This window comes from Amblyomma maculatum, chromosome 9 (genome assembly GCF_055883805.1).
Source record: "Amblyomma maculatum isolate TAMU_Amacu chromosome 9, ASM5588380v1, whole genome shotgun sequence".
Lineage (NCBI taxonomy): Eukaryota > Metazoa > Arthropoda > Arachnida > Ixodida > Ixodidae > Amblyomma > Amblyomma maculatum.
Genome location: NC_139352.1, coordinates 66733064 through 66759160, shown reverse-complemented (window position 1 = coordinate 66759160; position 26097 = coordinate 66733064). Strand labels below are relative to the sequence as shown.

Here is a 26097-nt window from a genome sequence, read left to right as displayed (position 1 = left end):
AATTTTCTCTACACGTTTTACAAAGCCTGTACGCCTTGCGCACTTTCACATAATGATTGCGACTGTGAAAGACGAAACAGTGTCCGTGTCTGCGAGGGCAAGTAGGAGCGCTGACGTTACCAATTCATGACGTCGTGTCATACCCTTAAGAAGGTGACTTGCCTTCCAAATTTTGATCATCTTTCAGCATGTGCTACTGTGCTTCATAAAAGCGAGAGGCAAATCTTGTACTCGGGGTGAACTAAATGGCCGACAAAGAAGTAAAGCCCACTGGGGCGGTAGGCATAACCTCATTTCAGCCCGTGTGCTGATGCGCAACTTTCAGTGTCAAGGAAATTGTGACAAAAAGTGGTAAATTCATAAATTCATAAAAAGCCTTTATGAACCTTGTCTGCTACTAGATGTTAGATTTAACGTAAGACCATAAAGAGAGAGAGGTAACACTAATAAAAAGCACTAAAATTTCCCGACGTTCAGCATTTACTGACATGCTACTGTGCGTAGGAAAGAGAATTGGAGAGAGAAAGGCGAAATCATGGACTATACGATATAATAAAGTAGTTTCCCGAAGATAAAATCAGAAAATTGTGCTAAAAATCCCACTTTCCTGTTTGGGTCGTATTCCACCGAAATCGCGGAGAAAATTTTGCCGAGGTTTCACCTCCGCTGATTTGGAATGGCTAAGAATTTGTCAGTTAACAGTCTTTATTGCACGGTATACGATTGGAGGTACAAGGTTGTCAACTCTTAGTGCGAACAAGCATGCTCTCTTCAGAGCGCAATTGCCTCCGATCCGACCACGCAATGAAGCAAAGTTGCGACTGTGCCAAGCTCCGCCTTCGGAAGCTTTCAGCCTGCGCAGCTTCACTTCGATGTGCGGGCGCCTCAGACGCATGGAGCTTTGAAGGAAGCATACTTGTTCGCACTAAGAGCGGACGACCCTGTACCTAAGTCGTCTATTCAAATCCCTATCGTAACAAGCCTTACGTAACTATCAGATGGATGCTAAGCTGGACACGAAATTATATTGCCCCGCTGATCGCTGCAAAAAAAAAAACGGTTGCGTCAGGATTTTGCAATGCTGCTTACGAGGAGGACGCTGACCACATATTGAAATTCGTTAGTGATGTACAAGTATATGGCCTACCATAGGCGATAAGAAAGGGGGAGGGGGGGGGGCGTGTAGCGCTGTTTAAAAAAATCAAATGCCGCGAATATGAGATACCAGTGTTGATTTCTGTACCACTGGCGAGTACCTTGTAGCCATTGTATCATTGTTAATTGTCTTAAGTAAAATTTCTTCGAAACCATTGTGCATGATTCTTACTCACCACTTGGGCGGCTTGGCAGCGGCTATCGTCACAGTTGCTGTTGCAACCAGCCAGGCTAAAGCAAGTGTTTTGCTCGCCTCATCGTGTAAGCACTTTCGCATGCCCCATAATAAAGCGCATTCGGTGTTTAGTTTTGCATTTATGAACTGGAATCGTGCCAGTTTTATATGCCTGGTGTCCAAGCAAAATTTTACCTAACATGGGTTTTTTCAAGAATATGCCAACGATTACAACACTCTGTGACGCGAACTTTAAGCGCATTTCTTCAGCCATTTAAATTTTTGCAATATGTTCAGGTAAAAAACTTAAAAGTCATGTTTATCTACGTTTGCAGTCTGAGCCTGTTTAGTAGTACCTCTTACGACAATGCTTCAGATGGCTCCAATCTTTCCCCAGATATTTTATGTTTTTAGTTTCCTTAAAGAGTTAGGGATTCTAAATCAGCTGTAATTTTCTAAACTTTTCATTTTCACTCATAAAGAAGCTCAGCAACCTAGTGTTTGGCGCATGATGGCCATAGTTGCCTATGTGCCAAAAAAGCCAACCCAACCCAACCCTTACCCCAGATATTAATTATTATTCAGGAGGCAGCAACACGACATCTGCGGTGCCGTCGCTGTATCCCGACGACCTCTTTTTGAGCGCTGAGTGGCTGTTTTCCTCTCCTACGCCAACCCATTTCACCCATGAATTTGCACATTCCACAGTCTAACCCATTCCACACTCCTTGTAGTAAAGGAAAGATAAAGTATTATTATTCTTATTATTATTATTATTATTATTATTATTATTATTATTATTATTATTATTATTATTATTATTATTATTATTATATTATTATTATTATTATTATTATTATTATTATTATTATTATTATTATTATTATTATTATTATTATTATTATTATTATTATTATTATTATTATTATATGTCTTTGAGACATGATGTGACCGCATTTGATGGCCGACATCATAAGCTACACATTCCAATTTACGTTCCTTTCATGCACCTTGATTCTGGTTAGTCACTACCCTCGTCGCTTGTGCCCTTACAAAATCCCACGTCATCTCTAATATGCACAGCACACAGCTGAGAGCTGCCACGTTATGGGCAAGACCACTCGACCGTTATAAAGCCCCCCCCCCCCTCCTAGAAGTTACAAAAAATTAGTCTACAGACTCGCCACAGACTTTTCACAATACAGTTTATAGACTGCGTACAGGTTTATGACCGCATGCCATTATACCTTTGTCTATAGACGTCCTATAAACAACATTAAACTGTTAGACAGTCTATACACTGTCTATAGACCAAAAAAGTCTTTAGATTGTCTATAGACGAGATGAAGTAAGGGAATATCGAATATATATAAATACATTATACACCTATAAAACAAATACGAACAAACAAAATTGTCTACAAAAGGTTTATAGACCAATGTATAAGAAGAGTGTACGGACATAATTCTATAGACGGTCTGTAGATCACATAGACAAAAGTCTATAAAGGGTCTATAGACTCACAAAAGTAGTTTTGTAATGGCGGACTCGGGACCCAAAGGTTTTAGAAGTTTGATTCCCATGTTCCCTTCCCATCTGACGGCTTCCAAGTTGACAGTGGGACATTCGGGTAGCAATTTATACCACACCAATGTGCAATCCTGGTCACCAGCCAACTGCCACATGCCAGAGGTGCGGTGGTAATTTTTCGTTAACAATTAACACCCAATATGGCACCCTGGTGATGCCTACCCTCCTATTCCGCTTTCGAAGTTACACTCCTAAATGCCCCTTTTTAACCACTACCCACCTCACTCGCCAGGCGTCACAGCACCCAATAGAAAAGCATACAGAACAGAAGCGAAAACTCGAAAAATATTCGGTAAAGTCCTAACGTCGGACTTTTCTGTAGTTTTAAAGTATTTAGAGCGGAAAGCTCTACAAACGCATCGGATATAACAATTTGACCTTCAGCCGGAGGAGCGCCAGCTACTACGCTGCGCCGCGCACCGAACTCTGCCTAGACAGCTGTGGCCATATAACGAACCGCGTGACTCGCCGCTCGCCTAAAAAAGAGAGAGCCTGTCGGGTTGCCGTCTCACCATGGAGAAGAGCCTTGCAGGGCCGTCTTTGACAGCCCTGACAGTGGTTGCTTTGCGACGCAGGCGGCAGGCCGCTTCAGATCACCAAGCAGATGTGCCTCGTCGAATTGCCTCACTATAGAAAAGATGCGCAAGGCTACGTATGCTAGGATAGGAGCTGCAACAGATGACCAACGTGAGAAATGGTTTGCTAATAAACAATGGCTGAAAAATCTAGGATGGCGTCAGAAGAGAGCATTGGCTGAATCTGCTGCGTCAGCGACATCTTCCACCGTTTCGCCTCGGACTAAACGAGAACCCAGCGAATGCTCCGTCAGATTCGGCCCACATTGCTAAACATGACCAAGCGTACCTAAGTGTAGTGGAACTTTCGCTCTCTCACTTCCAAGGTTTATAAAAGTTAAACGGCAGTTCGTTTCCAGTCATGTACTTTTCCAAGGTAACTTTATAGTCTGCAGTTTGTAGCAATTTTCCGCCGGACACGTTTTGTTCTCTAAATGCTTGGTTACATTCAGCTAGCACAGCTGGTATGTATAGACATGGTATAGATCCTTCTCGGCTATGTCTTTTCCCGAGAGAAGTTGTGCTAAAATACAACGCAGGTTAAGTACCCATCAGTAGTGGTTTGTGGGGTTTAACGTCCCAAAGCAACTCAGGCTATGAGAGACGCCGTAGTGGACGACTCCGGAAATTTCGACCACCTTGGGTTCTTTAACGTGCACTGACATCGCACAGCACACGGGCGCCTTGCTTTTCACCTCCATCGAAAAGCTGAGTAGGCTCCTAATGTTAAGCTGTATCATTATGTAAAAGCCACAGTACGGCCGGTAGTTGAATGTATACGTTTGAATTTTATTTGAAAATGTGGTGTCATAATGATGTGATGGCAAGAAGGTTGGCTTGGTAAGCTGCGACGCCTGCGTCCATGGCCATCCTATAGAAGGCGCTGTTGGTGTCGGAGAGCAAAGAGGCGGGCGTGCCGTATTCCCTCACCTTACCTTCATCCATGACGAGTATTCTGAAAATTCAGATCATAGCACTCGTTATTCTCAGCGCACTGACAAACCTCGACGCTCAGTATTAAACGCCACCGTATTTATTATTTATGTAATGTTAGAATTGCCATATTGGTTTGACCTCAATAACTGTAGATTTTTGAGAAACTGGAATATTACCGCCGAAAGCAAACCTTAGTTGAGGAAGGCAGACGACATACTTTTCAGCTATTTCTGTGTTGAGCTTTTTTTTCAATCAGAAAATTACAACACATCCGAATTAGCACTAATATCACCGGTTGTTAAACGACAACCTCTCTGCTACAGTGCCTTGCTCCGGAGATGTGCATATTTTTTCACGTTTCCAGCCTTCCCTTCATATCTTAATGTACTGCTGCTTTGTTAAATTTTATTCTAGCTTCACTGTCACTTTGTTATCTGGCTACGTTGATCACGTTCTGTATTTCACAACTTTTTTTATTTGCTGAGTTTTGATCTAAAGTGCGGTATGAGTTTTTGTATTTTGTATTCTGAATTTCTTTTGTCATCTGTCAACCACGATCAACATTTGAAATAAAACTAAGTGTGTTAAAACATGGACGACAATGATGGTTTACAAAAACATATATAGCCTCTCATTGTATTGCTGCTACGTCAGGAAAGCTATGAAGTAGCAACTGTCGCTGATTGTCAGCGCTAGGGTTGTCCGACGTGCAAATGATCGGGATGGTAATGAAAGATTACCTATAACGATACACCCTCTGTACTGAACCGCAAGCTGTACTGAAATACTGGCTAGAGTGCAGCAAAAGCTCAAGCTCTCAAATTTTGTTGAAGGTGATCTGTCAGAATTCATTCCTACAGCATTTATTGGTGGATGTGTGAATTATGAAGAATCGTATGGGACCCGGGGTTAAATGAGGTCTTCAGTATAAAAGCATATGGAGCGGCGTCCGTACAAAACCGAAACTTTACATAAAATCAAGGCAGGAAACGGTGCCAGGTATAATATATAGATACCCACCAAATTTCTGCATTAACCAGTTAAATTTATATGGGTTCGCGTAATGTTTTAGAGCGTAAGCTGTACTACGTCATGTCTTTCAAGGTAATTTATCGCGACAACATGACTTTGGCCTCAGTCGTCCATCGTTGCGGCCGCTATTGCGCTCTCTCTGCCAGTGCACCGTCAGCCTGTAAAATCCTCGGCACGGGATGATGGCGCCATCTCTTGTGCCCTCCCACAACTGCGAATAACAGCTGCCTCACGGCGCAGCTGGTGCGCGAGCTCGGTTCGCTTCAGAGCAAGCGTCTGGCCGAATCCTAGCATCCAACGGATGGCCGCTATTACGCTCTCTCTGCCCGTGCACCGTCAGCCTGTTAAGTCCTCGGCACGGGATGATGACGCCATCTCTTGTGCCCTCCCACAACTGCGAATAACAGCTGCCTCACGGCGCAGCTGGTGCGCGAGCTCGGTTCGCTTCAGAGCAAGCGTCTGGCCGAATCCTAGCATCCAACGGATGGCTGCTATTGCGCTCTCTCTGCCCGTGCACCGTCAGCCTGTTAAGTCCTCGGCACTAAAGTCCCTCGATAATTTGAAAGTAGCGACACTCTCCTCCACTCCGGCACTTTCCTCCTCGAATATCCTCGCCCGCCGCCTGCGCGCGCTGCACACGGCACGCTTTTTTGGGCAGCGCTCCTTCGCCGTCCGGGAAATTGGCTGGCACGCGCGCGCGCTCTTAAGTTTGCACTTTTTCCACGCTCTGTTATCGAATAAAGACACGAATAAGACATGCGACTTGCTTGTCTGTACCGCGAGCCACATAAATTAGCGTCTCGTACGCGCAATGAAAGTGCAAATTGCGAGCGCTTGCCGCATGAACAAAAACCGCTTGCTGCATACACCTCACATTCCTTTTGACTTTTCATTACCGTGTGTCTCAACCCGTCATAATATATTAAGCATAATATTTACTATATATTTTAACATTCTTGAATATTCTCAGCATACTGATGCTGAGTTAAATGTATTTTCACCTCAAACTAATTTTAGCGGAAGTAAAGTTTATGCAGTTGTTAACGAGCGGAGTTTCATTAATGCGATAGTTGCTAACAAGAGGCTGGAACAAATGCTTTGATGGTCATCCTAAAATTTTTCAATAAGGTTTAGACTGAGGTTGGTACCGCGAAGTGCACATGCAGCTGCTTAGTTGTTTTCGTAGTTAAAAATTTTCGCGGCTGCTTGAAAACGATCGAATATCAACTTTTTTCTGTTAAGAATGAAACGGATCTAGCTCCTGCTGTCGGCAGCCTTGAAGTGACGTCGAGCCGAAACCGAGAGCCAAGATCAGGGCACCGATTTCCCGTCATCCGTACCCCAAAATTTGGCCCTGTCGACCACCGATACTTCACCTTGTCGGAAGTTCATCCACATTGGTGTCAACTCTAATTTTAGTATGACCAATATTTTCTTTTTCTTTTGCTTTGACTAGACTAAAGAAACGTGACCCACAATGCTTTCAACTCTTTAGTGGCAAAATGTGGAAGAAGTACAGGCCTTATGTCGATAACTGCGACAGGATGCGCACGTACAAAATACTGCTATGTCAACTCAAGACCAAACAGCATTGTTTTCTTTGTACACACTAGACCTCTCGGGTCCAAGGCCGACGGCTACTCTACGCTACGAAAATGAACATGACGCCCGTTAACTAGGCAAATAATTAAGGAGGCCCACCTAAATTTGGAAGTAAAGACTGAGTTGGCCATACGCAAATTAGGTTATAAACACCAATTTCCAGTCAGACTCGGACCAGGTCAAATTTTGGGGATTCAGAGGGCCACATTTCGGGGGTGGCCCTCCTAGATGGGTAGATTACCACTGAATTTCCCACACTCAAATAGGTCGGACACTAATTCTGGTCCGATTCAGGCGAGGACAAATTTCGGGGGTCCAGAGAGCTAACTTTTGGGAATAGGCCACCTAGGTTTGGAGGCCACCACTCAATTCGTCATACGCAAATTAGGTTGGACACCAATTTTGGTCAAATCGGACGAGGTCAAACTTCGGGGGTCCAGAGAGCTAAATTTTGGCAATGGCCCACCTAAGTTTGGAGGTAATCCCTCAATTCGCACTACGCAAATGAGGTTGGTCATTAATTTTGCCACCTTTTGAAGTGGCCAAATTTAAGGGGTTTCTGGGGCTACATTCTGAGGGAGGCCCACCGAAATTTGGACGTAACCAGTAAATATTCAAATTAGGTAGGACATCAATTTTCGTCAGATTAGGATGAGGTCTAATTTCGAGGGTCTAAAGAGGCAAAATTTTGATGTGCGGATATATATACACTATGTGGACAAGTTCTGCGAAAGAGTCCTCTAGACTCTCCTGCGACATAAACCTATTAATGAATTAACAATCTCCTTCATTGCACGCGTTAGCGCTGAAAAGCGAGACCTTTAGTTCAGACATTAAAGCGGCTATTGTATGCGCATTGTATGCATCAGCTTTCGCTATTATATAGCACGTTGAGCAGAACCATGAAGTCAAAACAATAACGCGCATAACGGCGCAAAATGATTAGTGAATTAAGTGAGATTATCAGCTTTATGATGCGCTCGCAAGCAGTTTCATGTCGCTTGGAACAAATGCACAGTACGTCGCAGAAGCAGCAGAGGTGACTAGTCTTCGTCGGGGTGAAGTGCTTGCGGCCGATGTTGTTGAACCACTTTTTTATTCGAATGGAGGCCTTCTTTCCGCTTGGAATTGCGAAAAGAACGAAGCCTTTTTCACGACAGCTTGTGCAAATAAATATGCCGCAGCTCGGTATAGCGCTGCATTAAAACAGCGCGAATAGCGCGAAGTGCAAGCGCGGAATGCTAGGAAGCTCGCTCCTACAAAACAGCGGCTGCCTAAAAAATGGCGCCGGCTAAAAATGAAAACACAAAAAGAGCGAACTTTTCGCGCGCTTTTCCCGGCGACGGCCCGCGGAGCCAATCACCGTTGAGAAGAGCGCCGATGGGAGAGTTGAGAGAGGAGGATCTGCGAGGGGGCGCGGAGCGGCGGCAGTTCACAGAAAGTCGCTACTTTCGTTTTATCAAGGGATTTTACTCGGCACGGGATGATGGCGCCATCTCTTGTGCCCTCCCACAACTGCGAATAACAGCTGCGTCACGGCGCAGCTGGTGCGCGAGCTCGGTTCGCTTCAGAGCAAGCGTCTGGCCGAATCCTAGCATCCAACGGATGTGACTCGGCGGCAAGCCACTCTCGCTAAAGACAGCACGCAGGTAACTACTTTCCAGGTAACAATACAATATCCGCAAAAATCGAAGAATTGACCAAAGCAGGCTTTGAGATTTACAATAAAATAGGCATTTCATAAGCAATATGTGTAGTCGCTTGTATAACCAAGGACAGCCGCGCTTACGCTCGCGAAACTTGGTTCAAGGATATTTGAACCTCTGCAAGTTTCAGCCCACTACCGACTTGTTCAAAATGTTAGTTTAGAGGCCGAAAGAAGGACTTTAGCATGCGGGTCGGAATTTTTCATTGCTGTAATAACTACTCTGCAGTAGCCATAGTTACATGGCATACAATGGCTGCGCCGACGATTTCTGAGGGTTCACGCTTTAAAAGAAAGACTGCGCTGCTTCTGCGACGTAGCTGTACTTTTTTTCATTTCCTATCCGGACGTTACGACACTAGCAATCTTGAAGCAGCCATCCTAGCCTCAAAGGGCCAGAACAGTCAGACAACGCAATAACAACGCCGGCATGGATCGGTTTGTGAGAACTTTGCAAGATGGCGCCACAAACATGGCGCTTCGCGCCCGTACCGGTCATAGTCCAGCACGGTGTGTATGCGGTGGGCGATTGCGATCAGTGTACTGTTCGCGAAGGCCTTCTTGAGTGTGGCCTGAATGAGGCGATCCGTGTCTCCGTCCATCTGCGACGTGGCCTCGTCCAGCAGCAGCACCTTAGATCCACGCAGGAGGGCCCGAGCTAGGCACACCAGTTGTCGCTGACCCACACTGCGTATGAGGAGAAAATAGCATCTATTATGAGCGCGAAAACATTCATACGCTCACCGCCACCGACCAAGGCTCTTGTCCGATCTTGTTTTTGGCCGTCACTGTGATTGGGCTAAGCTTTTTCGTGAAGTCGCAACCACGTGTACTCGCACGGGTAAATCAAGCTAAGTCCGGTATAGCAGCTCCAAGGCACTGATCTCTCCAACAGGTTTGTCATGTTGACCAGGCCACAAGTGATGGAGCCTATGACTGACCTAATAAGAGCGAGTTGGTGGACTAATTGGTTTTGCATATTTAAGGGACAGCGCAAAGGACGGGACACAGAGACACAAGAAGGGGTCTTGTGTTTGTGCTTTCTTGTATACCTGTGTCCCGTCCTTTGCGCTGTTCCTTAAATATGACTGACCAATGACTAACCATGACCTCTTGTCGTGTTTACACAGTAAAAAAAACATCGCAGCGGATTGCAGCCGGTCGGGTTTAAACCTGGCTACTCGGATCAACAACCGAGCCAGCGCAGCGGGTGGTTTCGCTCGTTAAAACCAGGTTTAAGGGCCAAACGTTAATCATTTGATGAGGTGGCTCCCAGATGACGCTACAAGTAGAATTAAATCCTTGCTTCCGTGATCAAGCGCGCCGCTCCACCGGAGCTAGTCGCGGAGGCCACGGTTAAACATTCGCTATTTGACGCGGCAACTCCCTGATGGCGACACATGCACAGGTAAAACTGCAGCGCAACAGTCGCAGACACAGGAGTCATTTTGCAAAGTTTGATTAAAACAATCGCAATGTTACATCACGTCATTGCCGGAAAGGCGATGATTAATAGGTTCGTCGAGTGTCTTGGGGAAAGATGATGACTTAAAGGTTCGTCGAGTGTCTTGCGAAAATGTTAAGCAATTCTCTAGGTACCATATGTAAAAAAACAGCAATTACACCAAGCCAAAACAAAATCCGACAAAAAAGCATCTGTGCTGGTGTACTATAATCGGTTTAGCAGAGATAATCTCTTTCTGCCAATTTTTCACATTCATTTCGTTCCCCAGTTAGGCCCCATGCACATTAATAAAGAAACACTATAGATATCGACAACTAAGTCATAAAAACGGTAAGGTTTCAACGTAACTAAACCAGTAGGAGGCACGGAGGTTTTTGCGCACAGATAGAAGTTGACGGAGGCGCCGACGCGCAGTGCACAACGTAGGATTGCATTGCAGTTTAATACGGGAAGTAATAGGACGAGGCGATCGCCGCAGGAAATCACTTGGACGTTTTGTACTTGCTCCTCAAGAGGAATTGCTTGTTTCGAATCCATTGTACTCCGACGGTTTCAACGCAATGGCGTTAAAGGTCCGCTTCTACAGAAAACAGGGAGGCGGCCCTGTGAGCGAATTACAATTTTAATTTAAATCGGCCGAAGTCAAATTTGGGGTTGTCTCAAAACAAATTTGGAGGTCGCCATCGTGTTCGCCACAACCTAATTGGGCTGGACATGACTTTTAGTCGCAATCGACCGAGGTCAAATTTTGGGGCAGCCCGGGCCAAATTAGGGCTTGGCCCTAGCTAAATTCGGAGGTCACCATCGTGTTCGACAGAGACGAATTAGGCTGGACATCGATATTTTTGTACACATGGTGACGCACCCAGGTAGGCACCTCTGTGACGGCAATGGCATACGTGACTTAATACGACGGCATCGCTTCGTCAGTTATCAAATGTCGGCGTCATTTCGACCTTCAGGAATAGTAGGAGTAGAGCTAATGCTCAAAGCTCACGGGCGCGGGCTCTGACAGTTGACAGTTGGTAAATGGCATGGCTGGGAACTGATATCATGCGGCCGTTTAACATGGCCGATTTCAGAGGAGCTGTCAAGTCGTGTCTCTCATTTCAGATGGGAGGCTGAGATTAGAGTCAGCATTCCAGGGGCATTATGAATCAGACGCACTATTCCTAAGAAAACACAGGCACGTTCGTACGGCATGGTTAATTAATGGATTAGTAATTACACGATTAGCAAAGCCAATGCACGTTAACAAGAACACGCAAGATCTAGCGAACAGGGGCTAACAACGTTGTCGTGTTATAACAAAATTTTTGACGCGATAGCGTTAAAGGTCTTGTTAGTCAGAGAATTCGGCGTTGACGTTGCAGCGAATAATCACGGGAATAGCACTGCCAGGTGGTAGCTTGCATAGCCAGGCAGTGCGTCTTCGATGATTTATGCAACTAAACGAGGCCACAGGAAATAAGAAACTCGTTGGGAGCTGCCAAGAAGGTGTAACAACAATCAACCTTAAAGTGCTATTGTGTGCCAAGTTGGGCGCTCTACACCTGTGCTACGCATACACATTCATACGGCTTGTTTAAAGCGGGGCTTTATATGTGAACGGTTCGCCTACACTGTCACGTCATACGCCTAAAGGCGGTGCCTAAGTATCACCTATAAAGTTTTTTTTCTGGGCGCTAGCCTGGCATGACAGTGAAACACTGTTGCTACAGCAACTAGTATGAGCCACAAGATTGTTGACGGAGGGTTTCCCTTTTCGGGGTAGGACAGCTGGATTAGCGCTGTCGCACTAATAGATGTTCAACAGAGCCTTAAATGAGCGCGACGTATATACGAAAGTGACGTTAATGGACACCTTATTACAGGTCATGTCGGTCATCTGCAGGAAGCAGGGCCCGTATTCCGAGTTTGCGTCGTTATCGAAAGTGTCGCTATCTCCCTGAGCTGGTTTCATCTGATTGGTGGAAACGCCGAAACATGATGTTGCCACCCCTTCCGGTTCCATGGTGGCAACGCTCGGTTCTGGCATTTCGACCAATCAGATGACTCGAGGTCACGTGAGATAGCGACACTTCGATAACGACGCAAACTCGGAATGCGGGCCCAGGTCGTAGTTGCTGCTCAAGAAACAAAGGCAAACGATAGGCCAATAACGACTCGTTAAAGCAGTGTACATCAAATAGAAATTAGAAGCAGGATTGGAGGGAGGAGGTGAACATTTATATTACCTCCACTACTAGGCGTGTTTTCGAAGAAAATGACATGTGATATGTCTGCGTGGATAACCTTGCATTTAAGCTTGTACAAATTAATTAAGCTGATAAACTGATATCATCGAGTACTTACACAAGAATGTATGATGTTAGTCTATAATTCATTCCTTTTCTTTAAGACTAAATTACTTACTGCCATTTTATCTCGACTACCATAACACATTTTAAGATAGCAAAGGCTTCACAATTTGCCGAAAATGTAATATCTCCGAGTACTAGACGTTTTGCTTTTTACTCAAAACACAGAACTTTTTTGACAAATACTATGATACCCAGTTACTACACCTATCTACTACTACACGGTTCCTACATCTTAAGCAGAACAGTGAAAATGAAAAGATAAACGTTTTTTTTTTTTTTTTCAAAAGCTTAACTACCTTACAGGTAAACAGTGTTACCCATCAGGAACGTAACACTGAGCCCTGAAAGTGAGAACTTTCAGAACAACAAATGGTTTAGAAACACTACAAAACAACTGGCCCAAGTTACTAAACTGATTGCATCAAGAACTCTAACAACTTGGCGATGTCCTCCTGAAAGAACTTGGACATCATTAAAAAAAAAATCTCTAGCTGTTTCTCTTTCCTTTCCCTTCATTTTTAGCCATCCCGTTATTCCTTATAATCAGGAGTTTCCGTCTTCCTTTACACTAAATGACATGTATTTTATTCGTATTGCTTACATCCCCATTATGCTATGCATTTCTATCAGTTCTGCTTGATTAGTGAAACTGCACTTATGATGGTGCCTTTTTGCCGACAACACTGGGTATATATTTATATATTACCCTTCTTATATTCTTGTCTTATTCCACCTAGTCCATTGTATGTCACAATTACTATCGGAAAGTGAATTTCAAATTGTGAGCATGTATTGCACATCTCATCTTTTTCCCAGAAGAAATACCGCTGTGACGCTCCTAATCAAGCTCGGTAACATAGATGTCACCAAAAGGCTTTTAATCTCAACTGAATAACTGTTCCATAGCACCGGTCTACGATTCGTAATTACTCTCACTTCAGAAGTGCACTCCTAGACAGGTTCGCACGAATACAATTGGCATTCTCATTCTACCTAGCCATATACACCATTCACAAATGGGTACCGACTTTAAAATCTAGCATCGGCTGATTTATGCACATCCCGTTAGCATTCTTTATTTCTTTCCACTCTCCTTCACAATCTCTTCCCGCCAGTTCACATACACAGCATGTAGACTGGTGAACGACAAGGCACGTCATTCGCCTACAAAACCTTCTGCAGTCTAAGTATTGGGTATGGCGGGTCAGAGTACCTAAGGTTGGCTCCTCCATCCGCGGTCTCCATCTCCAGTCCAGCTGGGTGACCTTTGACCACAGTAGCCAAGTGAGCTTGACGCAAAGCCTGCCATAGCTGGTCTTCGGTGTGGGACCCCGTTGGGTCCAAGTTCATTCGCAAGGTACCGCGCACCAGGCTAGGGTCCTGCGTGGACAGTGTTGTCGCGCCAGTGTTGTCAGAGGGGCAGAAAGCCCGTACATGTCCTATGCGAAACAACATATATTGCGCTCACCTAAGCCCTCTTTAAAATTGCAATAGATTTGTCCTTGAAACTGTGTCTTGTTTGCACCGGCCCATTCAACGTGAAACTAATGACAACGTAACGCCTCCATAATTTACGTTCTAAAAATGCTTGTACTGTCCGTGGAGCTAATAAATCAGCATTAATAAACGAAGTGAATCTGTCGCACAGGACAAGTGAAGTAGGATGCTTAGATCTTTGTAACCAAGTTTATCCTTTTAGCCACTGAAACCTGGTAGTTTGCCATTTACGAAAAGCCCCACCACGATAAATTCAAAGATAAAGCCTAATAATACCACTCAGGTGGGCGAAGTTACTTACGAGGAGCACTGTAGATTCGTCATCCCTCTCACCCTCCCCTCCTCTTTTTCATCTATGCACTTGCGTATATGTGTAACATTGGTACCGCAGTAGCTGAATTAGCATGCTGGAACACTGTGGGATGACTGGCTCTAAGGAGTTACTATCTGTTAAACATGACAATGAGGAAAGATCACGTAAGGTAAAATAGGGGAAGGTACTGAATAAAGAGACACAAAATTCTAATCACAAATCCCCTTGCCCAGAGGCGTTCTTTCCGAATTCCCTCTTTGGAAAAGTTTCGCCCTAAATATTTACGAAATTTAAAGCAATATTCACTGCCTTGGGCAATAACTTTATTTGTTGTAATAGGAGCATCATGGTGGCTCAGTGGCATTGATATTCCCCTGCTGGCCAAGGTTGTATAAAATCCCGCTGTGGTGGTAAAATTTCCAAGGCGGCGAAATGTAGAAACACTCGCGTGCTACGCATTGCCAGCGCTGGATAGCCTCAGTCAATCCAGAGCATCCGTTATCACGTCTCTCACGACCAATACCTATCTCTGTGACGCTCAACATGATAATAAAAAATACTCTGAGCTCAAGTTGGTTAACGGAAAGAAACTCAGCAAGAGCCATCACCTGAGGAATGACGGTGATGCCCCTGCGCAGCCTCTTCAGGGGTACGTTGGCGATATCGACGCCATCGATGAGTATACGTCCTCCAGAGGCTCTGAGAACGCGAAGAAGGGCAAGAACAAGCGAGGATTTGCCGGCCCCTGTTCGTCCAACGACGCCTACCTGCGGAAAATGTGCGACAATTTAGTTCTCTCATTAAGAATCAGCACATGCTAGGGCTACACCTGCACTTCATCGCACTTTTTGCAGTAAGTGGAAGGTACGAGTTCTCAGCGGCATCTTCAAAACATGGGTGGTAGGCTCGAGAGGGCGTGAGGAAGACATGCTTGTGGAATGCACTGTCTCGCACTGGCTCGTAGCATAGTAGGGTGTAATTCGAAAATAAGGCGGCAAAGTTCCCTTAAATGAAGTTCTCTAACCAATGGTGTCGGGTGGTTATCAGGAAAAATTGGCTAATCCCAATTTACCGAGGCACCTACTATCCGGCTGCGATGTCATGCTAAGGGCACAATGTGATAGCAGGCGAGCCACGAAGTATGGATGGCCTCCTTTGATGATGTTTGTTTCTATACTTTAGCTTTATCCAGTCAAGTTCGGCATCACTGAAAAAAGTCAAGTTTAGAAAAACTATGCTGAAAACAACAAGACCTCTAGATGTTTCCCGAAGATTAGTATCTGATACAAAGAATGAAACCCGAGATCATTGGGTTAATAGGAGGGTCACTGATCAAGACACAGAAAGATAAATGCACAGTTTTAAATCCTAAAGATCGCTTCTCTAACACACTGAGACGAGGACTTGCATTCGCCTCTTGAACCCCTCATAAGGTGTTCCCCAGAAAACCAACCCAGAAAATTATGCATTCGCACTGGGCAAACGTAAAACCATCAATTCTACATATTTTATGGCACTGACACGAATGGAAGTAACTGTCAATCGGGATAAATGTGCGTGTTTCTCGGCTCGGACATATACAATTGTATCTCGCGGCGACTTTAGTGCCGAAGTTTATTCTAGCTAAACACAAAAGAGAGAATTGCGATTACGCAATGACTCAGAACCGTAGTCGAATCATAGCCCGTCCGGTTTCAGGAAGAGTCGGCGCCGAAAGAACAACACAAATGGCAGGGGACTTTCCGGCACAGCTTCAGACTTGGTCGTTTAGCAGAATGATCAGAGAACGAGAGAAGGAGGGGATTTATTTGCAAAGATATCCAGGGTGTGGTAAGTATGAGGCTTATCTTCTCTATTCTAACTAGACACAAAAGAGAAAATTGAAATTACGCAATGACTCACTGTAGTACAAATACTCTCTGGACAGGAACTGTCTTGAACTCACAGTGTCTTTACTAGGTAATAAAATTTCATTCCAGCAGCAGCAGTCACATATGACAAACCCTGTACGTAGCACTGGCAGCCGGGGAAATTTATTCTGTATACGGTGAATGTGCTGTCAATGCAGTGTGTCATCATGATTCGTATGTGGCTGATGGTAACAGCTTTCAGGTGCACCGTAGAGTAATGGCGCACTCAGCTGTGGAATGATCGCTGCCGAGTACGCAATCAGCACTTCGTAGCTTTTAAGGCTTCTCCGGTTTCTCGCTACCGTTGCCGTACACAGACAAAACACCTGCCTAATGCAACAGGAGGCCTTGACAGCGCACCAGTCGCCATGCCAGCAGCGTCACGGGGTGTTTATGTTCTAGAGAGAGTGCCGGCTGCCATGACCCGCCCGGCGAACTTGGCAAAATTCCATATGCTGCCGAGTCAGTAGCTACACGGTCGGTTCGTGTCTTTGCCTGTTGCAACCGGCTGTTATGGCTTGCCAGCTGGCGAACTCTGCATCGTGGCAAGACTCTGCAGGAATAATAGCAGCATAACCTATTTCTGAATATTTCGTACTTTCTCACCAATGCTAACGCTCAAATAGTCGAGCTAAATACTAGTAAACGTGCTGTTAGTTTCTACCTTGTTATGGCCGAAATTTGTCTAATAATCTGTTTTCGGACAGACATCGTAGTAGGTGAAATTACTGTGCACTCATTTTCTAATGTGCTGAATTACGTTTCGGCCGAAATATTCAGTAATATATTTTTTACTTTGTGGCACTAATTTGAAAAGGACAATTATTAACTATCGAAGTAGTTTTCATTAAACTGAACAGCTCCTCGTCATGTCGGAAAATAATTGGTCACTTTTACGCCGAGTAGGGCCACTGGACAGCAAGAATGACGTTCGGTGGTAACAATGTAAACGCAGGACTCCACCGTCACGGGTATCGCCCAAGCTGCAAGGGCAGCTCGACCGTTTAGATGCCTAAAATACAGAGATGAGGGCCTTCTGCAGTACTGTGCAACAGCGTCGTTGGCTGTAAGGATGCTGATTGATCCTTTTTGTAACCACGAATACTTTAGCACCTTGGTTGCCATAGTGCTTCAGCCCTTCGCACGTCCCACAGCCGAACGTTAGTATCGTCGCAGCTTCCAACATGGCCGCGACGAAGCCACGTTTGACGCAGCCACGAAACAAGCTAAGGTAAAAACAAACAAACAAACAAACAAACAAACAAACAAACAAACAAACAAACAAGGAAGGAAGGAAGGAAGGAAGGAAGGAAGGAAGGAAGGAAGGAAGGAAGGAAGGAAGGAAGGAAGGAAGGAAGGAAGGAAGGAAGGAAGGAAGGAAGGAAGGAAGGAAGGAAGGAAGGAAGGAAGGAAGGAAGGAAGGAAGGAAGGAAGGAAGGAAGGAAGGAAGGAAGGAAGGAAGGAAGGAAGGAAGGAAGGAAGGAAGGAAGGAAGGAAGGAAGGAAGGAAGGAAGGAAGGAAGGAAGGAAGGAAGGAAGGAAGGAAGGAAGGAAGGAAGGAAGGAAGGAAGGAAGGAAGGAAGGAAGGAAGGAAGGAAGGAAGGAAGGAAGGAAGGAAGGAAGGAAGGAAGGAAGGAAGGAAGGAAGGAAGGAAGGAAGGAAGGAAGGAAGGAAGGAAGGAAGGAAGGAAGGAAGGAAGGAAGGAAGGAAGGAAGGAAGGAAGGAAGGAAGGAAGGAAGGAAGGAAGGAAGGAAGGAAGGAAGGAAGGAAGGAAGGAAGGAAGGAAGGAAGGAAGGAAGGAAGGAAGGAAGGAAGGAATTGCCATTTATTGCTCACCTTTTCCATGGGCAACACGGTAAAAGATACGCTGCTGAGGACATTAGGCGCAATGCCGGGTCGGTACGAGGCCGAGTAGTCTTGAAACTCAACCTCGCCTTCAGATGGCCACTTTTCGGGCAATGGCGCGCCACTCAGTGCTTCCTTGGAGTCCCTGGTGGTGTCGACGACGTCCGTCTGCATTGGCCAATGGGAGAAGTGAGCGAGAAGGATAAGCCAGTCATGTGGGCGCTCAACGGGGAGCTTAATTCAGACTGTTGGCACTGACATCTAAGAACAATACTGTTAAGCAAGAAGAGCGCTTCCTTGGGCAAAGCGGTCAGCAGTTGTGTGCATCGGGCATTTTAACTAAACTTACTCCCATAAGTTGTTTGTCGCACTGTGGAACTTGTGCCAATCTGAGCTAATCAGAATGGTGCATGTTGCACAATCGTGTATTCCTTCGAGCCCGACAGCTCCCTCGACTAGAGCCTCCGTCGCTAGAAAGGCAAAGAAATAGTGTTCAACTTCTCCTGGTAGAAGACATTATTAGGTACACTTTGCGAACAGCACGCTTGAGAATTCCGGCGCATCACTTCGCAGCAGGCCTTCGCAGTGCTATGATCGAGCATTCCTACAGTCCTGATTGTGGGAGAGAGCTTTAGGCTTCACAGTACTGGTAACAACTTGTGACATGGAGCATAGAAGAGTGGCTATGTATTATTAAGTAGCTATATATTTTATATATTAACTTTCAGCTCCTGATTTTTTAGATGCATATCCGTTTTCAGATTTGTGAAAACGCCATTCTCAGCGCAGCCAGGCTGCGGCAGAAAGGACCGCACAAAGGGCAGAAGCGAAACTACGAGACGAGAGAGAGAGAGAGGGCTAGCTACGTCGATTAAAGCTAAAAACGTATGTCACGTAGCGGTGCAGGTGTCCCATGAACTCTTCGCACTGCCCGGAATACGAAAGCGAGCAAATGATGATTCTGCCGGTAATTGGTGGTGGTGAAAAACGTTTTTATGAAAGCCAAAAACAAACGACGCATACTCGTGGGCGCAGATTAAACTCAGTAAAGCTGCTTGGTTTCTTTTTCGCCTCTGTGTGGCCCAAAATTCCGTGCGCTCCAGAAGAAATGAGGATAAATTTTTGAAAGGCCTTAAAGTGATATGAATATGTAATTAACGGTTGGTTACAAATTCCTATTGAACCAGTATACTCAACTGCGGTAAGTAAAAAGTTAGCAAATAGTTTAACAACCTGCTAATTCACACGTATTAGTTTATGTGGATGCACACCACCAGCGACCATGGCAAATAAAGCCCTCTTTTAATTCAAGAAAATATTCTATTTAAATTGCCAAAAGTCTATGATGAAATAACCTGTATTTTTATTTTCATTAATTACAGCCGGGAAAGAAGGTGAAAACACCTCAGGAGGAAGTTCCGTGTACTCCAGGCACCGCTCGAAGGACACCATCATCTGCAGAGTGCTGAACAGCATGATGCACAGACTCATCAGAGCCAGCGGAACCTGCATCAAGGTTGGATTAAGTCGTCATCCATATCTACTATGGGCAGAAGGATACGACAAAAAAGAAAGATAAGAGTACCATGTTCAATTATTATCAGCGTTATACAACAGAGCACAAGCACTTTTTGAGACTACGCAAAAAAAATGGGTGGCTTCGGCTCTATACTCCTGACCACCACTTTGCGAGGTCTCTTTCCTAAGCGGCGACCTCATTTCATCAGGGCAAAATGCCAGAAGACCCATGCACGGCGATTTCACTTGGGTTCAGACTAATGGAGGAACCCCACGTGGTTATAATTCATGCGGAGCTAGTTATACAAGGCCAGTCTAAGCTTAGTCACTCTAATTTCATCCCTTTAAATTTAATCACGTCAGCTCCACGCACTGGTTTCTATGAATCAGAGGGTTGGCGGGCGTACTGCGAGACACACTTACCGAAGTGGCGGCACTCAAAGCGAGTCCCAGGCTACTTGGTTCGGGCAGTCCTGAGCCAACAGTGTTGAGTAGCAGCGCTGAGAGAATGACAGCGAAGCCTCCAGTCGCGGTCAGTGACCTCGTGAAGCGGTAGCAGGCGCAGTAAGAGCTGTATCCGCGTATGCACATGTCGGCCAATCGGTACGAGTGGCGCCTGAAGCGGTCCAGAACACCGTAAGCCCGCACGCTGCTCAGCGCGTCCAGGGTCTCGGTGAGGTGCTGCATGAGTCTCGACATACTCACGCTGTCGAAGAAGCGAGAGCTGCGCGATGCCTTCACAGCCATGCTCTGCGAACGAGAAGCCAAGGACGACAACCGATGTCAAGTAGTCAGAATTCGCTTCTAAGAGGGTTCCACTAAGCCTCTCAGAGGGATGTTTGACGCAGAAGCCTGCCATGTATTTTAGTGTTAAGCGCACGTAAGATTATAAGACCCACGCTAGTTCCCAGAGCTCTGCAGGAAGAACCTTCGTCAAGCCACAAAGGCCTGGCGTTTGTCTCATCACGTAATGGGCGCAATGAGATTCACTAGTCCCTGGCCATGGTCAGTGACCAGCGAATCTCATCGAGCCGTGATGCCTGACCAGATGGTATGCCGTCAAACCCTCTACTGCTTAATGGGCGCTACTTATTTATACCGGAATCGCTTGAATGCTATCGCTAAGTGCTCGTGAGCCTAGCGAATAAGCGAACGTATATTAACTGAAAGATAAAACAATGCAACCAATGTCATCATCAGTCAAGCTACACCCATAGCCGAAGTTAATCATTGCGTTGTTAGTGATTTAAAGGGCGATAACACAATGCAGTGCACAAGCGTTCTTTTACCTCAAATACCACGGTCCTGAGCAATGTGTAGTGGCCTTTTCCCCCCAAAAAAATTCATAACCTCATCTGTTCAACTGCTCAAACGACCCTGAGCTTCGCCTGTGCTAAATATTAATGGAGTATTGCAAAACACTAAATATTGCTTGTCATGGGCATTAACTTCTCTTGACAACAATATCAAAGCGAAAATATATAATGGCAAGTTAAAGTGTACATGTGAAACATCCAGCTGAAATAGTTTGGCACTACGACACATTTTCGTCAGCAGCAGGCATGAAAGTTGTTTTTGTTATAATATATACTGACCACCCCAGTGGGCATTAGAAAGAAATACAAGCTTGAGCCCTAAAGTTAGCGGTCAGACAGCTAGATCAGATGTTTTGTAAACGTTGACTAACTATCCGGAGATTCTTCTCCAAACATTGTTATTTTAGGCTGTGTATAATTCCACCTTCCTCGCACTTTCTCAGCCATGTGTTGATAGGGTTATCATTTGAGAAATTCCATGAAACAAACACGAGTAATAGTGTCTGCGGTAATGAAAGCGCTCACGATGCACAATGCCGCCAGGATGACCACCACGCCTGCGACGGCGACCACGAGAGGCGCCTGCGTAGCGACCACGCCCACGTTGGCGATGGTGAGCAGTGTGCCCTGGACGGTCTGCTTGTTGCTCACGAAGCATTCTGAGTCCACGAAGTCCAAATCTCCAGCGAACCGATTCAGCACGCGACCCCGCGGCGATGCGTCGAAGAAAGACACCGGACTACGCAGGACGGCCTCCAGCATGGCGCGGTGCAGGGATCCGGACATCAGCCGCGCAGTGGCCGCCAGGAGAGCGCCACCGGCCAAGCGACACAGCACTGCGTCACATAGCGTTGCGAAGAGTTTGCTGCGTGGTCGTTATCAATGTACTGCAAACAAGCCCCAGAGCCAACAAAGACCGAGAGGAAGAATACCAGCCGTGTAGGCGTAAAAAAGCATTTCATTCTTAAAGCAGCAGCCATGAAGAAAGAGGAGGCGCAGAGTGGTATAATTAGACGCGGTATGTGAAATGCAGACTTCCGGCAAGCAGCTTTACAGCACCGTAACAGTCTACATAGTGATTAGTTCCGTAAAGGCTCGGCTTCTGGGGACAATGTGCTCGCGTGCTGGATAGTGGGAGGGAATGTATGTCAAAGTGTATACGTGAAAAGGGACCAATTTCACATGAGTTAAATGCGTCAACATGTGGTGTTTTGCATTCCTTTCAGTGTGTAAGTGTTATCAGAACCTCTTTTATTTTACTAACTAGCCTTTCAACCAGTGAAACCCAACACCATAGCATATAATTCATAGACGCATGGTACAGTGTGGTGTTGTATTAACACACATGGTACAGCAAAAGCGTGACCTTATGTTCTGCGCATGCATGATCGCACAGACCTTAGTTCTCGCTTCTTGGCTCTCAGCAAACATTTCAAACGAAGTTTTTTTTTTTTTTTTTGTTCAAAACATCTCTAAATGCATAACCTAAATGATAACACACATATCGATGAGAATGGTAAATTGAATCCATGTCGTAAACTGCTTTTTTGAAAACGTTCAAAACATATGGTAATTCACAAATTTATTAGGATTGTGTGGAGAAAGTGGAAGCATGGGTAAGTTGGTACAGCATTATCCTATCAGCACATAGATTTGACCGCAGAAAAGGAAGTACATATCAGAGAGCTTTTGAAGTTCTGCCATGTTGTAAACGCTGACATCACGGGCAGGGATGTCTGCGCCAAGAAGAAACAAACATTCTCGTGCCTAAGCAAGGCTATGCAGAGTTCCTTTGCCATACGGCGAGCACTATATCTAGCCGTGCAGACACCTCAATGATCGTTAACGCCAACACACAATAAAACGTGAGCAGCCTAGAGTTCCGTCATAGGAGCCTTTACTGCAAAGGCTGCATGAAATAAAGAAAAAAAAGAAAGAAACGTTCCACCCCATTTTTAAGAAACATGAGATCTAATTGTCACAAGTTGTCACAAGCCAACGAGAGAAATAACAAAAGCGCTCAAAAATACTCAACCTCAAGAAATGTTAGCGGCACAGCATCTCTAGCGCTATCTGATAAAAGAACTTTGCCACATCCAGGGTTCATGTTATCGTCTATTTGTATGCGATTTTTCGCTCACAATGCTGACGCCGAATATCGGGGCATTTAAAGTTCTCGCGCCAACAGGTCATCCACGCTGTCTGCTGGTTTTCTTAGCCAATCGATGTATATATCGAACTCATTATAATATATTGTTCGGCTAGACAACATCAGACCTTTCCCAACGTCCCGCTCCGGCATCCAACTGATCGACGCCACACTGGCTGTGTGACCCAATATTCCATAAGTCATGCATTATAAAAACGCTGCGCTACAGATGCTTCAGTTACAGGATGTCATTTCATATAACACTGCTCAGTGTCAATGTCTGACGGACCACAGCTGCTCCTGCTTCTCTATGCAGGGTAGCAGTTAACAACATACTGCTGTCATGTTTCACGCAGCATCAGCTCACTACAACGCGCGCAGTCACCAAACAAGGGAGCTTACCAAGCATATCAACAAGGTCATGACGCACATCCTATCTTTATACTGTTTCAACACACCAACCCATTCGAGCATTACCTTGTCATGTTACCTTCCTCCTTAATTCATCGCGGCAACACTATACTGGAAAATTCCTTCTTCTGTTTTCTCAGCATTTTGCACTTAAATTGGGCACACACCGCCTTCTACGGCTTTCACCTCAAATTATGCGCGTGACTACATCCTCCAAACTGTTGCCCACCAACTCGCCCGAGGCCAGCTGGCCACCTTACAGGCCTATCAGAAATTTGTTTTTGGCCACTATTGTAGTTAGGTTCGCTATTCGCCTATACTGATTGGTTATCCATGTTGGTTTAAGAAACATTGTCAGTACACTGGAAATTTTAGCCTGTTGAGGGAATTAACCGCCGTGTGCATATGAAATCGCTTCCCTTTTATCGCTATCATCATCCACCTGCTCTGCTACTGAGATGCAAGTCCATCTAAGTCTTCTTAAACCTTACAAAGCCTTCTGACATCTACGTTGTGCTTCCTTAAGCACAAGGATACGGCCAGAAATAAGAACATGTTTTGATTGCAGGGATTACTTTCTTCATTGTCTAACGAAGAGATACATAGATGTCAGGCCTCGGCCACTTTGCGTGGCGTAGCCAAGAAAAATGTTACCCGTTTCTTAGAAAGCAGCCATTACTTTGCATGCGGTGGATTAACTGAACTTTGTTATATAAAATTACTACGAGCTTGAATATTCCTATCAGACATTGATGAAGCTCAAGCCTGGCTTGAACTTTGACATACGAGCGAAGGCTTTGTTAAGCCTGGTTTTGCTTGGTTTAGCAAGGCAGTAGACGGTTTGAACTAAGGGGCGCTAAAGGGCTTCGCCTTAAAGGTAGACGCATTAGAGCCTTTAGCACCGCCTTTACGTTCCCCAGTTTTTAAATATTTTATTTGGCGATCGTTTGTTTGTTTGTTTGTTTGTTTGTTTGTTTGTTTGTTTGTTTGTTTGTTTGTTTGTTTGTTTGTTTGTTTTTTACTGATCATTGGAGGGTCAAATTCTAAAGTTAAAGCTCAGCTACTTTGGTCATCTGATGAGAAGAGAGGAGTCGCTGGAGAAAGATTCGATGTTGGGAAAGGTTGAGGGTCACAGGAGGAGGTGTAGGTAGCGAACGCGACGGTTAGATGGCATCCTCAAGGCGCTGCAGATGAAGTTATGTGATGTTAGGAAGATAGTGAGAGACCAGAAAGCGTGGCGTGATATGGTCCATAGGGTCACGAAGAGTCGGACACGACTGAACGACTGAACTGAACTGAACTTTTTTTTTTTAGAGAGGGGGAAGAAAGGCACAATATCTTTCTTCGCTCAAGATCATTTGAACCCGGCTCAATGTCAGCATAACAAAACGAGGTGAAATTCTGATGTCGCACCATGAGTAGCAGAGCTTACGGTATAACAAATACGTGATTTAAGAAACTCATAGAGAGACCTAACTAGTAAGGCAGGAAGGAGGCTCACCGTTAACGATGCAGATGCCGACAAGTACTCCAATCCAGTATTTCCGAGCTTCATTCGCCTTCTCAGGGTCTGCCGTGGACGCGTCCGTCCACGATTTGATCCAGATTTGCTGCCAAGCCGTGGCCGCGGCTGCCGCAGCCAGCACGGCCACGCCCGCCAGTGCGGGCCACTCGGAGAAGCGAAGAAGGGCAACGAGCAACTGCCAGCCGGACTGCGAACGCGGAATCGCACATTTAAGAGCTACCAAAGCTGGCGGCTTATTTTGGAAATTTTCATTTCGTTTTTATTTCATTTGTTGGAGACGTCGATCGCGACGAGAAAAACAAGAGACGGCGTAATGCGAAACCTCCAATCGCGCACACTGCCGAACCGGTCACAGACAGAGGTCACAGGGAATTTTTTTCCCGCGATACCCTAACTCGATCCCTTTAACGCCGATAAAGCTCGTCGGGTGTGTGAAATGTGCCGTCGGACGTCGTAAAATCTCGCCTTTATTACTGATTCGCCCGTGTGGGAGACGATTGGGACGCCCCAAGGCAAGTATCTATTATTATGGGCGCATTCCTGTTACGAGCAGCGTTATGTTATCCTCCACGGCTAGCCCACCGGAAACACCACCGAATCAGAATGTACCAAATGACCAAACGAAAATGAAGCAGAGTTAAAAGTAGTATGGTTATTAAAACACGCTATAGAAGGAGATTTGTTAGTGAAATGGAAGTATTTCATGAAAGCCTTGAAACGCCAGCTTCCATGTTGTGTTTGTAAGTGGCCGATCTCTGGGTGGAGCCTCGTGAGGGCGCATTATTTATGCGCACAGCACCAGAAAGCCGTGACTTTAATTGACCTAGTTCTCAGTAGTGGTATTACTAGTTTAAGGAAAATAGTCGTTACAGGAACGAAAATGGGTCGAAGAGATCTCTGAAATCGCAGCTTTTCTTTTGTTTACACTGAGGAACATGTTGGAAATGAATTTTGAGTGAACGTTATTAACTCAAATTAATTGGTGAGTTCTTATAATGATGGGATACCACTTTGGC

The 26097-nt window shown here is 45.3% G+C and overlaps 1 protein-coding gene across 1 annotated transcript in view; it reads right to left on the bottom strand.

Annotated features, from left to right (window-relative positions):
• Positions 1–4281: 4281 nt before the first annotated feature.
• Positions 4282–26097, bottom strand: part of LOC146179279 (multidrug resistance protein mrp-7-like) — a 60179-nt gene continuing 38363 nt past the window's right edge. Inside the window, exons 19-27 of the mRNA XM_084579594.1 lie at positions 25058–25268; positions 21522–21832; positions 20104–20430; positions 19567–19668; positions 18154–18330; positions 15017–15175; positions 13812–13978; positions 9263–9457; positions 4282–4450 (exon numbers count right to left, since the gene is read on the bottom strand). Coding sequence (XP_084435720.1) covers positions 4303–4450; positions 9263–9457; positions 13812–13978; positions 15017–15175; positions 18154–18330; positions 19567–19668; positions 20104–20430; positions 21522–21832; positions 25058–25268 — 1797 coding nt within the window. The 3' untranslated portion in view covers positions 4282–4302. The remainder of the gene's footprint in view (positions 4451–9262; positions 9458–13811; positions 13979–15016; positions 15176–18153; positions 18331–19566; positions 19669–20103; positions 20431–21521; positions 21833–25057; positions 25269–26097) is intronic.